The following is a 13847-nucleotide window of genomic DNA, read 5'->3' as shown; positions in this document are numbered from 1 at the left end:
CCCTGCCCATGGCAGGGGGTGGAATGAGATGATCTTTAAAGTCCTTTCCAACCCAAACCATTCCATGATTCTGTGATATTCACAGGACTGCAGCTCCTTTGAATTTATTGCTTGGTTGCTTCTCAGAGGCAGCTGTTACACAGCCAGTCTCAGTGCTGCAAATAAATGATTGTGGCAAGAACTGAAGCTGTGGGAGCACCAGGAGAGGCTGGTCCAGCCCTAGTGTGATGGTGGAGCACAGAGAAATCATCTCCTGGCTCGAAACTTTGGGCATCACTTCTAAATCAGGGTGCCCCAGTCCTTTCTCTGGGCGAGCAGGCTGTCAAAGGGAGGTAAAATGTACCTTGCAGAAGGAGGCTCTGCATCACCTGGACTCCTGTAACCTCCCTGGTAGACTGTGCTGCCCAAACCACAGGCAGGATATTTAAGATTTATTTATTTAAGGGAGTTTATTGTTTACAACAGGTTCTCTACATTAAAGATGATTTTAATCCAAATCTTAGACCAACTAAAAGGCTGTGAGAACCCCGCCAGAAATTTAGAGATGCATTTAATCCATTTGTGGGAGCGAGTACTAGAACTCATTCAGGTTACAGACTTGGCCATGCTGGGTTAAATAGCTGGACCTGGTGATCTTAAAGGTCTTTTCCAACCTAAAAGATTCTGTGATTGAGCCCTGCTGTGTGGAAAATGAGGCTGGTCTGCCCGACACGGCGTTGCCGCAGAGGTCCTGGTAGGACCCACGCTCTGGCTGTGCTGCAGTCAGTGGATCTCCAGGGCTTATGTTCAGACCATTATTTGAATGTGTTTTTCCTGATCTTACAGCCCTTTCTCAGCAGCTGTGATACAGCCAATTCTGCCGAGACACACAAATCAGAGGGAAAGGTAGAGCCAAAAGCTGTTCCATAAATTCACTTGTTTGTGCAGCCTTGTATGCCCTCGGGTGCACTTCTGCTCCTCTAATAATTATTTATATTTTGGAAATAACTGTATGGCTACCAGGCACAATAAAAAGACAACATCACCTTGTGAATTCCATCAAACTTTAAATGTGATCTTTTCGGTAGCGCTCGGGTAATAGTCAAACTAATATATTCAAATTAAATCGCTCCCATTTGCTCAACAACCCATGCGTGTCCTCGGGGAGGTAAAACAACTATTGCACAGCCACAACAATTTTACCAGGCTCCTGTTCCAGCTGGGAGATGTGCTGACAGCAGAGTTAGTGTGTCGTGATCTGCATGGCAGCAAAGCCTGGGCTCAGGGTGAGCATCTCCCAGGGCTTTGCTCAGTGGTCCCCATCCCACGTCTGGTAAATCTACAGGGCAAATAAATCCATGTTTTGTTGCTGGGTGACTAGTTTGGGTCAGAAAATGCCCTGGGTAAGGTATCTCTGGGCGTTGCCCGAGTGGTGAATGCTCAGTCATGATATCTTGCTGATGTTGGCTTGGAAGGCATCACCAGAGCTCCTCTCTCTCTCCCTCTTCTCCCCACCAGGCAAAGAAGGGCTACCAGAAAACCATCCTGGAAATCAACACGCCCAAAGTAGAGCAAGTACCTATAGTCGACATCATGTTCAATGACTTCGGAGAAGCGTCACAGAAATTTGGATTCGAGGTGGGACCAGCTTGCTTCATGGGCTAAGAGCCACCCGAAAACTAGTCTCCAAATGAGCAACCTCGTAACCTCATTGCGCCATTTAATTAAAAAAAAAAAAAAATTTGAATAGAAAAAAAAAAAAGAAAAGAAGAATTCCTTGTCACATGCACATTGTGAGACTGGACAGCGATGGGTTATTTTTTTGTTGTTGTTTTCGTTTCATCCCTCGTTTTTTCCCCTGAGTTTTCCTCTGGGACACCTCTGACCCACAGTCACCACGGACGCAGAATTCCATGACCGACCGTCGCACACGTGGCCTGGAGACCTGTCCCTGCTGCTCCAGGGCCACCGAGCAGACCCCGCCACCATCAGAGACTTCTTCTTCTTCTTCTTCTTCTTCTTCTTGTGAGCAGCAGCGAGCCCTTGCCTGCAGATTGTTGTTTGTCTACTCATTTCTAAGGAAAAAAAAAATGGGGAAAAACTTGAAACTCCTGTGTTCAGCTTGATGTTGAAGTCCTGGCTCCAATCCAAAGCTCATCAAAGGCATTTTGTTGTTATTCCACGAGATTTGGCTCAGCTCTAGCAAGGAGGTGTCGTGGCCAATCCCAGAAATTTTAGTTATCTCCACTGAGTTGCCTAATTCTACGTTTTCGCAAAATTTAGCTAAAGGTCACACTGGGCATCTCTCTCCCATGTATTAAAGGTGCTTATATTTTTATATGTTTGTAAGTAAATATTTGTATTGTATATTATTTTAAATGTTTGAATGTTTCTGGCTTCCAAACATGCACGTGACCTTGTGTGTACTAAACCCACCGCCCTTCCCACCAGGAGGCCAGCCAAGCATCCACCTGGGAATAAAAACTCCTGTCCCCACTGCCTCTTCCCAACCCTGAGCCAGGAGGGCCTTGGAGTTACACCCAGGATGAGTCTTGGCAGGATGAGGTGCAAACCAGCCTCCCGAGCCACAGTTGCCTTTTGGAAAGATTCACTTCAAAATTAGGAAATTAAAGCCACTTTTTCACAAATTTTCTACAAAACCCTGATCTAAAAGCAGGATCTGCTCCGAGTCTCTGCCTTTTTATGCACTTGCTTGACATACCTGTTTTAAATTAATTCTTCTTTTTTCCCTTCAACATTATTTTATAATAATAATTAAAACCAAATCCATCCCCAGTGGCAGATTGCAGTGGCAGGGGAAGTCCATTTGTCCTCTCTGAATATCAAGTGTAAAAAATGATAAAAAAGGAAGAAAAAAAAAAGGTGCTTTTTATTTTTACACGTCTCTGTGGTGCTATCTGTTTGATAACTTTAATACAACACTGGTGATACCCTGCCACTGGCCAATCTCCCACCAGCTCTGCTTTTCAACCACTTTCAGACAGACTTATAAATGCATGTCACCTTTATATTTGTTAAGTAGAAGAGCTTCTCCTCTCCTTTGTATCGCAGCAGCTTTTACAGTCCGTGCAGAAAAGGTACTAAATGTGCTTTCCATTATTTCTTACCTCTTTTTTTTCCTTTTTTTTTTTTCTTTTTTTTTTTTTCCCAAGACTATCCACACGTTTTTCCCGGTGGTAACCAGAGCAGATTGTACTCAGTGCTGAACGTTTGTGGTGCTAATTTATGTAGATGTTGGGTGTCCTGACGCGGTGCCGGAGCCGTGTGGGTGCTGCCGGGACTCTGCAATTCTCTTGCTGTTCCCACAGTGGCTTTTTTTCTTTTTCCACGGCTCTCAACGTGCTGACACCATCTTCTTTTTTCCATTTGTTTTTTTTTCTCCGTGGCCGTTTTCCTCGCTTAGGTCTCTCAGCTGGAAAAATAGATGTTGCGGGGCGGGGGTGTTTTTTTATTATTATTATTATTATTATTATTATTTGGCCTGGAGTGTTACAGCAACGCTTGAACCAAGGGGGATCTTTCACCATAAAGGAAAAGACATCACATTTACTGTGAAGAAAAGCCTATATATGATGTTTTTTCCCCCCTCCTTCCCAAGCAGAGAGCAGCAGCATCCGAGGAAGGGAGGCCAAGCCGTGCTGGAGGGAGCGGCGATGCCGCGTGGTGCTTTTTGGCCTGGGAGAGCCGTGTCCATCCATCTCCCTTCTTCTGGAGCGTTCTCTCGTGGGGTTTGTTTCTTGGGGTTTTTTTTTTCAATTTAGGAGAATAAAAGAATAAAAAGGTGCTACCCTAAAAACTGCAGACTCCGGCAGCAAAGCAGTGAAAAGGAATATATAATAATATATAAGGAATTCAGCTTCTCAGTCACCTTGGCAACAGCCTTGTTCAGGAACAGCGGGAAGGTCAGGAAAGGTTGCACATTCCTCTCTGCAACAGCAAAGCCATATATTGATGTATGTCCACACGTGTGCGTCCATCTAGGTCATGTGATTCTGTTATAAATTTTCATCAAGGGAGCTTTTTTCTTTTATTTTTTTTTTCCTTTTATTTCTTTGCTTTAAGTAAAAAAAAAAAAAAAAAAAAAAAAAATTCCTCTGTTGAATTCCACAGTGTTGTAATTGTACTGAGCTCCAAACTGTTCCGATTTTCCCCAGACCACTTAGCTCTACGGTATATTGCAATAAAATTACTACTTGTATTTGCAGACCTTCTTTTTGTGTAATTTTATTTCCCTCCTCCCTTAATATATATGACTTGAACAAATGTTGATAAGAAAAATAAAACCTATGGAAAAAAAATTTTTTAGTACATAAGGCCCTTTTTAAAATATAGTGTCAAATGACATATTGTACATTTCTTCAAAGTCCAATAAACATGTCATAAAATTTAAGTGTAATGCCCATAAGAGCTATTTTTAAATATTTTAAACCTGTGTAATAAAGGAATAAATGTAATAGATTTTTTTTCAATAAATCAAGTTTACTGTTTCCACCTAAACCAACGTGATGTGAATGTCTTCTTGAAGTTGATTGCAGCAGGATTTCTCTGCGACCCTGAGGAGCCCGAAGAGTTCATCAGAGGAGCTGTGCAAGTGCATAAAGGTAATATATACTGTAAAATATAAACCAAACCCAGCAGGGAGAGAACTTCCAGGCCTGGAATTTTATTTTTTATTCCTTAGTGAGTATCTCCAGTTGACCCAACAGTGCAAAAAGCCAACCTGGGGATTTCGGTGCCTGGCATCTGGATTAGAAGATCGGGTGGCCACCTGCTCTCCACCTCCACACCAGCAGAAGTGTCACCAGCTCAGCACCATGGCCTTTGCTCTTGCTGATCTTCTCACCCTGAGACGAATCCAGGAACAAACATTTTTCCAGCTTCTCGGTGAGCTCCTCAACCCCCAAACCCATCCTCGGGGCGCTGTTGTGTGGAGGTGCTGGGGGCAGCAAACACGAGGGACACTTTGCTTACTCTCTCCTCCTTAGCTCCGTGGGTTTCACTCCAGGGATGTGCAGGAAGGTGATGGATCCTCTGGGAAGCACTACAGGAATTGCAGGTCCCTGCCTGCCAACACCAGCACCGGCCACCACACCCGCGTCACTCTGGTTCTCGGGGGCTCCTTGCAAAGAACATCTGGTTGGTGCTGCTGCTCTGCAGGTTCAAGAAGATGTTTGTACCTTCCAAATGTGGTGTTTGCAACATTGCAGGTGCGTAAGGTGCAAGAACAGGGGCACAGGCACAACCCTTGCAGTGACCAAGCCAAGCTGTGTGTCCCCTCAGCCTCTCCCCTGCGTTCTTTGGCTGCAGCAGATCTTTGATGACCTTCACTCTGTGCTGAGAGGCAGATCTCAGATGGAGGCAGATGTTCAGATAACGAGCCAAAGTCACAGAATCACAGAATGGTTTGGGTTGGAAGGGTCCTTAAAGATCACCTCATTCCAACCCCCTGCCATGGGCAGGGACACCTTCCACTAGACCAGGCTGCTTCAAGCCCCATCCAGCCTGGCCTTTAAAGTCCTTTAGTCTAAGGATATAATTAACTTATAGGAATAATCTTCCAAAGTCTTGGAGTGTTAAGGCTAAATCTTCATCCAAAGGGACCCCAGAAATGCAGGGGTACCACAGCTGAAGGAATAAATAAGGGGAAAGTAACTTTAATTACTTTAACCTGGCTAGAAATGTTTAACTTACATCTTGATCTTGCTTCAAGGTGACACTAACCCATCCATGCTGACTTGCCAGTTGTGATTTGTACTCAGTAACTGCTGGTTGCAGCAAATGCCTCAGAGCCTCGCTGCTGAGAGAAGCTTTGATCTGCTATTAGGAGAAAACAGAGATCTGAGGAAGGATCTGACTGTTTCTGGCAGTGCCAGACACAAAAGCCATGGCAGCTTTTTCACCTCTTTTCACATAACAAAGTCCGTGATTTAGTGCTGGAGCTACAAAGCTGTGACTCCACCAGGTGAGATACGGAGGGGAATTTTTAGAAGATCCACAAAAAGAGCAGCAGATAATTGAGACAAAGTGTGAGCACCCAGAACAGCTCAGTTTTCCTGTGAGGATGGAGTGGGGGTGGGGCTGCTCATCCCAAACTCCCACAGCAGCTGCCCCCCCCCCCAACTCAGGGATGCTGCACAGGGGCAGGACCAGGAGCCCAAACCTCAGGATGCAGCAAAGAGAGCAAGAGGACCAAGAGCCAGGGCAGCCCTGGAGGGAGCAGAGCAACCCCCACCCCTGGTACAGCTCAGGGAGGGGGAGTTATCCAAGGGCAGCTGATCCCGACAGTGTTTCCAACAGCCTTTAAAGCAGCTGAGCCAGCCTGGGTAGGGAAGGGGTGTCTGCAGGGCTGTGGGGCTGCTGGTCTGCTTTGCTCTGCATGGGGTATTTTTTTCTAACATGCAGAGGTTTAACTGGGCTGGGATTTTTGCAATTCTGTGTGTTAAGGAAGCAGGTGAAGCCTGAAAAGTTTTCCCTGCCCGAGCTGACCCAGGCATGAGGACACGTGCATGTGCTTCCTGGCTGCTGCCACAGGTAAAACAGGAGTTGCTGTGGGACTTGCTTTCTGCCTGTAAAATGGAATTGTTCTTTGGTTTATTTTTTAGCCCTGCTCTGGAGGAAGAGGCCCACGCCCTCGTGATGGCTGTGTGTCTGTTGACTCCCTGTCTTTTATCTTGGATTCCTTTGGCTCGCTTCACTTGGACTCGGTAACCTTAAAGGTCTGTCTCAACCTAAACAATTCTATGATTCAACTAGGGGAGCTCTGGCTGTCCCTAAAAAAAAAAAAAAGCACAGTCCTAGTAGGAAGAGTAGGAAGTGGGGCAGAGAAAAGAACCTTTGGAGAAAAGAGCAAAGCAGCTGTTTGGAAACACAGCTCCCTTCGGTTGTGCTTCAACCCCAGGCTGCACCACCAGCAACCAGCACATTCCTGTTTCTCCTGGGAGCTGGTTGGGAAGGGAACCAGGATCAGCAGCCCTGTACCACTCCCAGCCCAAGCTGTGCCCTGCAGGGACACCCTGTGATCACACCATTTGCTCTCCACAAGACACAGTAGCTCTGGTTAGGTTGTGTCCTGCAGTTGTTACCTCCCAAAGTGATGTTCCTCCCAGCTCCTTAAATACCATCTTTAAGACTGGTAAAAATAAAAATGGCCCAAAAAGAAGTGTTGGCAATGATTAAATTTAGAGACCAGATCCTGGGCATCCCTTCCCTGTGGTCTAGGTGAGTTTGGGGAGAATTAAAACTGTGAATGGGTGTTTTATACAAAGTATTGAGCATCCTTAGTGAGACTAAAGCTCTCCTGGAAAGACAGGAACAGCAAGACCAAGTGGGAGGCTTTAATGAGAAGGGGAGAGGATTGTGCATGAATTAGCATGAAGAAAATATGCAAATTGTTGGGTAGAGTGAGGCTTTCACAGCATACAAGAGAGCTGGAGCTATTCTTGTTGTTCAGCTGCTTTTTGTCCTGCATCTTCTCCCCAGTCAGTCTTGATTTGACTTGGGTTTATTTTTATTAAGGTCTCAAGCAAAGGATTAGAATTTATCTGACCCACAGCTCTCAGAAAAGAAAAAAAAAAAAACCAAACCAAAAAACCCTCTCCAAGACTTCCTATGAGAAAGAGCAAGTGAGCTGGAGGTGCCTCTGGCAGTTCACCACCACCTGTAAATTAAGCTACAGAGTCCCCACAGGAAGCTAATACAGTGCAAGTCAAATGTGTCTCTTCTCTTAACACCTTGCACAGGAGCTCTGCCTCTGCAAATTCACTTTCCTGCAGCCCAGACAGACAATTTCCATGTTTTTTTAATATTTTTTTAACATGGATGGTCTGACAGGACAGATAGTTTCTGCACCAGGGAGAAGCATCAGCCTGATCCTCGTGTCACTTGGTACTGAAACATTGGTGTCCCTCTGCCATGAGCAGGTGGGAACAATAGTTTATCATAATTATCCATTAACTGTCACTGCATATTCTGGTTTTTCCTGGCTTTCTGTTTGCTTTCCATGTACTTTCCTTTTAAGGTCAAAGCAACCTTTGATGGCAACCTGGGCTGATGTTCACAACATCTGTCAGGGGCTCTTTAACCAGGGCTGCTCTCCTGCAATTACAGGATGGCCCAAAATGTTACACCCTTGGAAATAATTTACTCTTAACTCATCCCTCCCTCTGTGCTTCCAGCTGTGGGGAATCCAACCTCCTCTCACATCAAGGAGAGCTTCTTCCCACCATCTTCTCTGGGCCTGCTCTCATCAAAATCTCAGCACTGAAAACCAAGTTTGCTTTTGAGGAGTGTTAATGTGCTGTAGTTTTATTTATGGCACCTATTGCCACTTCATTTATTCCTGGTAACTTCTCCAGTTGCAGATTTTTTTCCCATCCTGGGGCATCACGGCAGCAAAGTGATTTTCTCCAGAGGCACAAACTCAATAGCTCAGACAGACCCTGCGTGTTCCTACCTTCCCAGCAAACAAAACTTAGCAATTTGTGCTTGTATTTAATGGGTTTTCTCAAATAGCCCGGAGCAAAAATAAACACCCCAAAGAAATCAAACACACGGAAGACCCTGAAGAAGAAGCTGTTTTCTCTCCTTCAGAGAGAAACCAACATGCTTGTTTTTTTAAGAGATGCATAACGAAGGGAGCTCTGAAGCGCTAAAATTACATCTTGTAAGGCACAGGCTGTCACACTCAGAGGCACCCCTGGAACTGCTGCTCCACACAGCTGAACACAGAGAGCAAATGTGCTGTCGTCAGGCCCTGCATTGGGACTTAATGTTCTCATTCTGCCTAATTATTAATATGTTAATTTGACAATGAGATGTTGTTCTTCGCAGAAAAATTTTCAGCTCTCTGCTTGGCTGCCTTTTTTTTTTTTTTTTTTCTTTTCAGCTGCTCCTCAGCTCAGCAAATTTTTCTTTTTCTCTGTTTCTTGGCTCAGGGTAGAAGATCAGGGGATGCACCTGGGGGCTGCTTTTGCCCCATCCCTGGAAGTGTTCAAGGCCAGGCTGGGCAGGGCTTGGAGCATCCTGGGCTAGTGGAAGGTGTCCCTGCCCATGGCAGGGGTTGGAACAAGATGGGCTTTCAGGTCCCTTCCAACCCAAACCATTGTGTGATTCTATGATTCCCTGAGCACCCCGAGGTGCCAAGGATATCCAGTTCAGGTGAGCACTGTGCTGGCACTGGCTGCCAACCTGACCTTGGAGACATTCCCTAGCGTGGCCAAACCATGATCCCAGACCTGGCTGAGGTGGATGCTGGGCTGAAGCACTGCCCTGCAGCCCCAGGGATGGGTCTGGCTGTGGATCCAGAGGGAAAATATGCCCTCATTGTGCCTTTATAAGTGCAAAACTTCACCTGGGCAGTTGAGCAGGGACCACAAGCCAAGGGTGGTCTTGTCCACATTCACAAGCATGGTGAAGACTTTGGTCTTTTTGGAATGTAGCAAAAATTCACATCCAAATATCTTCTGGGGGCTTCCAGACAGAAATCTTGGTTGGAAAAGTGCCTCCCTTCAGCCCCCACATCCCCCAGAGCTGAAGCAACTCTGTCACAGGCCAGACCCCATCTTGGAGCTGCTCCTTGTTGCTACCTGCACAATGCCAAATTTCAGGAGGAGGCAGGAGCCACCAGAAAATGAAAACAAAATTGCCCCTCCTTTAGGTTTTCTTTTCCAGCAGGTTGATCAGACATCCTGTTGAAACGGAAATCAAAAAGCTGTGCCAGACTTGAAACATTAATTAAGATACACAACAGGGAGAGAGGGGGAGAAGGAAGGAGGGGAGACTCTCTTCATGAATTATCTGCTCTAGGAGGCGGCGGCTGTGGATTCCACAGGCATCTATCATTCTGGAGGGGAAGGAAGGCAATTGAATCAAACTACACAGGAAGTTTGGTCCACCAGCGTGGATTTAATTTTCAAACTTTCAGCAGGCAAAGATTAACCTTGCCGAAGGGCGTCAGCAGAGTGGGCAGAAATGTAAAAATTAATCCCTGCTATAAGTTTCTTCAGGAGGAAACACTAAGCAGTATTAAATATTTATTGTATACAAATACCTTCTTCCCCACCTCCCCCACTTTCTTGCTTGATTTGCATTTCAGCTGCTTCTTCCACCAAAGCCTCTTTGCCCAGCAAGGCAGCGAACCTGGTTCTTGCTGTGAGAGTGCAAGGGTTTGTTTTCTCTCCTGGGTAAGGTGGAATAATTCATTTGCCACCTTGATTTTTCCACTCCCTCCCCTCTGAAGATTGATACTGTTGCACTTAGAGGGGAGAAAATCAAGTTGTGCTGATCTATGACCAGACACTATTTATTCTCATAGAATCTCATCTGCAATTTTGTTCGGCGTCTTCGGAATTAAAATCCCTTTGCAATCTCTCCAGCTGGCTCAAAATGTGCCATTTCCCTCCCTTTCCCTCTCAGATGTCTCTTCCCTCTGCTCAGGGTACACTGTTATCCACGATGTGATTCTGCTTTATATTCAGGTGGTTGTGGAAGTTTTGGACCATAAATAAAGCTCCTGTGCAGCTTGTGTAGAACTATTCTGATAGGTTTTTATTTTTTTTTTCTTTTATTATTTCTTTTCCTTCTCTCTTTCCCCTTCTATGTTTCTTTCTTCAGATCTTGGAATGGGTGATAAATTAATCATTTCTTCCCCCGCAGCAACCGCCAACGTACAATATGGAGCTGATTCCTTCACACCTGTGATGGAGACTTGGAGGTGACCCTGCAAACGGCAGAACAGAGCCTGTTCCATGGATCCTGTGCTGCCTGGGAGGAGCAAAGCAGCCCAGCACAGAAACATGGCTCAGCACATTAGTCCTAGAAAGCAGCTTACGGTCCCAGTGTCCCTCTGGTGTCCCCAGCACAGGGAGCAGGGACAGCCTGGCCAGCTGAGTTCACGCCTGAGGGCATTTCTGGAGCAGACGAAGCTGCTTCCTGCTTTTTGCAGGGATTGAGGTGGTGTGCATGGGTAATTCCTGCTTGGTGGGATGATGGGACTTGGGCTGGTGTGCCCAGGTCCTCCAGATCCTGCCCCAGCTACGTGGAGCAGACAGGATGTGACCAGCTCGCTGCAAAACATTTATTTTATTTTATTTTTTTGTCTGGCTAGAAATACAAAAGCACCTGAGGGAAGGTGGAGATGAACATCCCACCAGGTAGCACAGGGTCCTTGGGGCTACAGCCCACCTTTGGCAGACCCAGCTGCCTGTTGCCCCCTCTATGACCTGGCTAATCACTGCCTGTTATCCAGGGCTGCTGGTCAGCAGAGGCAGGAACATCTGCAGTTACACCTGGCTGACCTCGATTTGCTGAAATAAGTGGACTCAGTGAAAGGGAACAGCCTCAAGTTGTGCCAGGGGAGGTTTAGACTGGATATCAGGAAAGATTCCTTCACTGAGAAGGTTGTTCAGCACTGGAAAAGCCTGCCCAGGGGAGTGGTGGAGTCACCATCCCTGAAAGGATTTAAAAGACAGTGAGATGTGGCACCTGGGGACATGGTTTAGTGGTGGCCTTGGCAATGTTTGGACTCAATGATCTTACAGGGCCTTTCCAGCCTCGATGATTCTGTGATTTTGTGACCTGAACTCTGGATTAGCCCACCCTGTTCTGGAGGCTGCAGAGTGTGATCTGCTGGCTCTGCAGGTTCCAAGGGCAGAGCTGCAGGGTCTGGTTTGTGTTGGTGTTTTTACCTCAGGAGCAGAGCCTGGGTGGCTCCAGCTGAATGTGGGGGGTCAGGACCCCCTTAATCTGCTTGCAAGAGGCTGCCCAGCCCTGGCATTGCCCCAGAGCTGGTGGTGTGTGGTCATGGAGGAGACTCCATTCATCCTCCTCTCTCTGCTCAGGAGATTTCCTTCTGCTGCCCAGGGGAAGGGCTGGAAAGGACTCACAGAACCCACTGGGATGCATTTTCCTACTGTTTGCTGGATCCCTCCCTTTGATTTCCAGTACAAATAACAATTTGTGACTAAAAAGGAAATCCACCTGAAAATGTCTGTCCCGTGGAGTCATTATCCACTTGAAAAGGCTTTTCTGGGGCTGATCCAAGCCCTTTCTCGCAGCTGAATTTCTATTTATTTTTTAAAAGCACGAGATTTCACGTCGTTCTGTTTCTAATTTTCTAGAGAGCTAATCGGATTGGCAAGCAGAGAAAGGAGCTTTCAAGGGAGGCAGCTGCTGAATAGCAGTGAGTGTATAAAGCTGGGTGTGTAATCCAAGCTTTACCCACAGCCTTATTAAGATCTAGATGTTTTATTACGGGCATATATCCAGCTGGATTTCATATTAAATTTTGTGATTTCTCTCTTTCCTCCCCTCCCCTTCCCAACATTTTTTTTTTCTTCATGTAATTTGCTGCCTTTTGCTGGAGGAATCTCGGTTAACTGGTACACGTGTTGCATGGAGCAACATCCTCAATTTAAATGGAAATTCTATCAATAACAAATGCACTACCTCTCCTCACCCAGGGAAGGGCTTAGAAACATCATTCAGAGATAAAAAAACCCCCACCAGAGCTCCAAGAAGAGCCCCAGTCCTCTTGCAGAGGCCAATTGCAGATAATAAACTGCCCATTTGTTTGCAGCCAAGATAGTGTGAATTATCTGGAGGAAATATGAGTCCGGTAATCAAGCCTGAAAACTGAAATGAAGGCGAGGGGAAGAGGGAATCTCATTATGTGGTGACTATTATCGTTTATTGCAGCAGCCCTGAAAGGCTGGGGCTGAAAATAGGGGCCAACGTGTGGACAAGGAAACGGAGACAGAAGCTCCGGGAGCAGGAAGGAGCTGCAGCAGATGTGAGGAGCAGCTGGGGAGAGGAGGGTTTGAGTGACCCAGCCAAGGGCACGAGGAGTTTAAGGTGGAGAAAGGGACTAAATGCATGGCTGGGTCCCAACCTGTCGCCCTCTCCGAGCCTGCAGCTTTTCCTACCAGTTTTCTCGCCTCATAATTAATTTATTATATTTATTTCAAGCCTCGCAAGGCAATTCTTGGGGCAGAGGTTTTTCTGTCTCGTGTAATGCTGTGAATGCCCTGTAACACACCCCTAAGCCTAAACATAATCATGAAAAAACTAAACGGGGTTAAAATACTTCTGTCCCTTTACTTGTGAGAAAAAGGGAGAAAACCTAATAAAAAAAAAATTTCATTTTCCCGTCATCATTCAAAATTCCCAAAATCTTTAGAAATGGCTCTTTTCTGGTTGAGAAACTTTTGAAAATGAGAAACTTTGCCAGATGTCCATATTGTTAAAAAGCCATTTGCTCCTAAAAGAGATGCTTTGAGGAAAATTTTTCAGGCGACTGTAAAAATAAATCATGGAATATTGCTGCCTTTGACTGCTGAGATTTATGGGTGCAGGGAAGATGATTTATAGGGAATTGCATAAAGCTGGTTTTTCTGATGCACTCAATAAAGCAAGCCCTGGACTCCTCCCCAGCTGGGGCAGAGCACTGATGCTCCATGGAATGCCAGTGGCACCACGTCCCATGGCACTAGGTGAGGATCAGATCCATGGATTTCCTCCCCATGTGGTACCAGGTGAGGATCAGATCCATGGATTTCCTTCCCATGTGCAGGAGTTGCATTTTTACCCCCTTTTGTGAATGTCAGGCTGCAGGGGAGAGGCAGCCAGGCACCCCCACCCCATAGCTCTGACAGGGCTCTCACTGCTCCTCTTGTTTTCCAGAGACAGAATTCCAGAAGCAGAGGTAAATCATCTCCCAGGTGTGTGTTAATCAAGCAGGAGGAGGCTCAGCATGTCTGACCACGACAGAGGTTGGGTGGGATAAACACCTCTCTCCTTTTTTACAGGTTTCACCTGTTAATCTATTCTCTGCTCTCCAGACTGCCAGGTCC

General features: G+C 46.1%; 1 protein-coding gene across 3 annotated transcripts in view; it reads left to right on the top strand.

Annotated features, from left to right (window-relative positions):
• COL5A1 (collagen type V alpha 1 chain) overlaps positions 1–4497 on the top strand; it is a 148460-nt gene extending 143963 nt beyond the window's left edge. For all 3 annotated transcript variants that reach the window (XM_027650240.1, XM_027650239.1, XM_027650241.1), the window contains one exon: positions 1498–4497. In XM_027650240.1, coding sequence (XP_027506041.1) covers positions 1498–1644 — 147 coding nt within the window. In that variant the 3' untranslated portion in view covers positions 1645–4497. The remainder of the gene's footprint in view (positions 1–1497) is intronic.
• Positions 4498–13847: the final 9350 nt, after the last annotated feature.

The sequence above is a fragment of the Corapipo altera genome, unplaced genomic scaffold (genome assembly GCF_003945725.1).
Source record: "Corapipo altera isolate COAL_440 unplaced genomic scaffold, ASM394572v1 268, whole genome shotgun sequence".
In the NCBI taxonomy this organism is placed as follows: domain Eukaryota; kingdom Metazoa; phylum Chordata; class Aves; order Passeriformes; family Pipridae; genus Corapipo; species Corapipo altera.
Note: the sequence above shows the minus strand (reverse complement) of the source record. Positions and strands in the feature narration are given on the sequence as shown.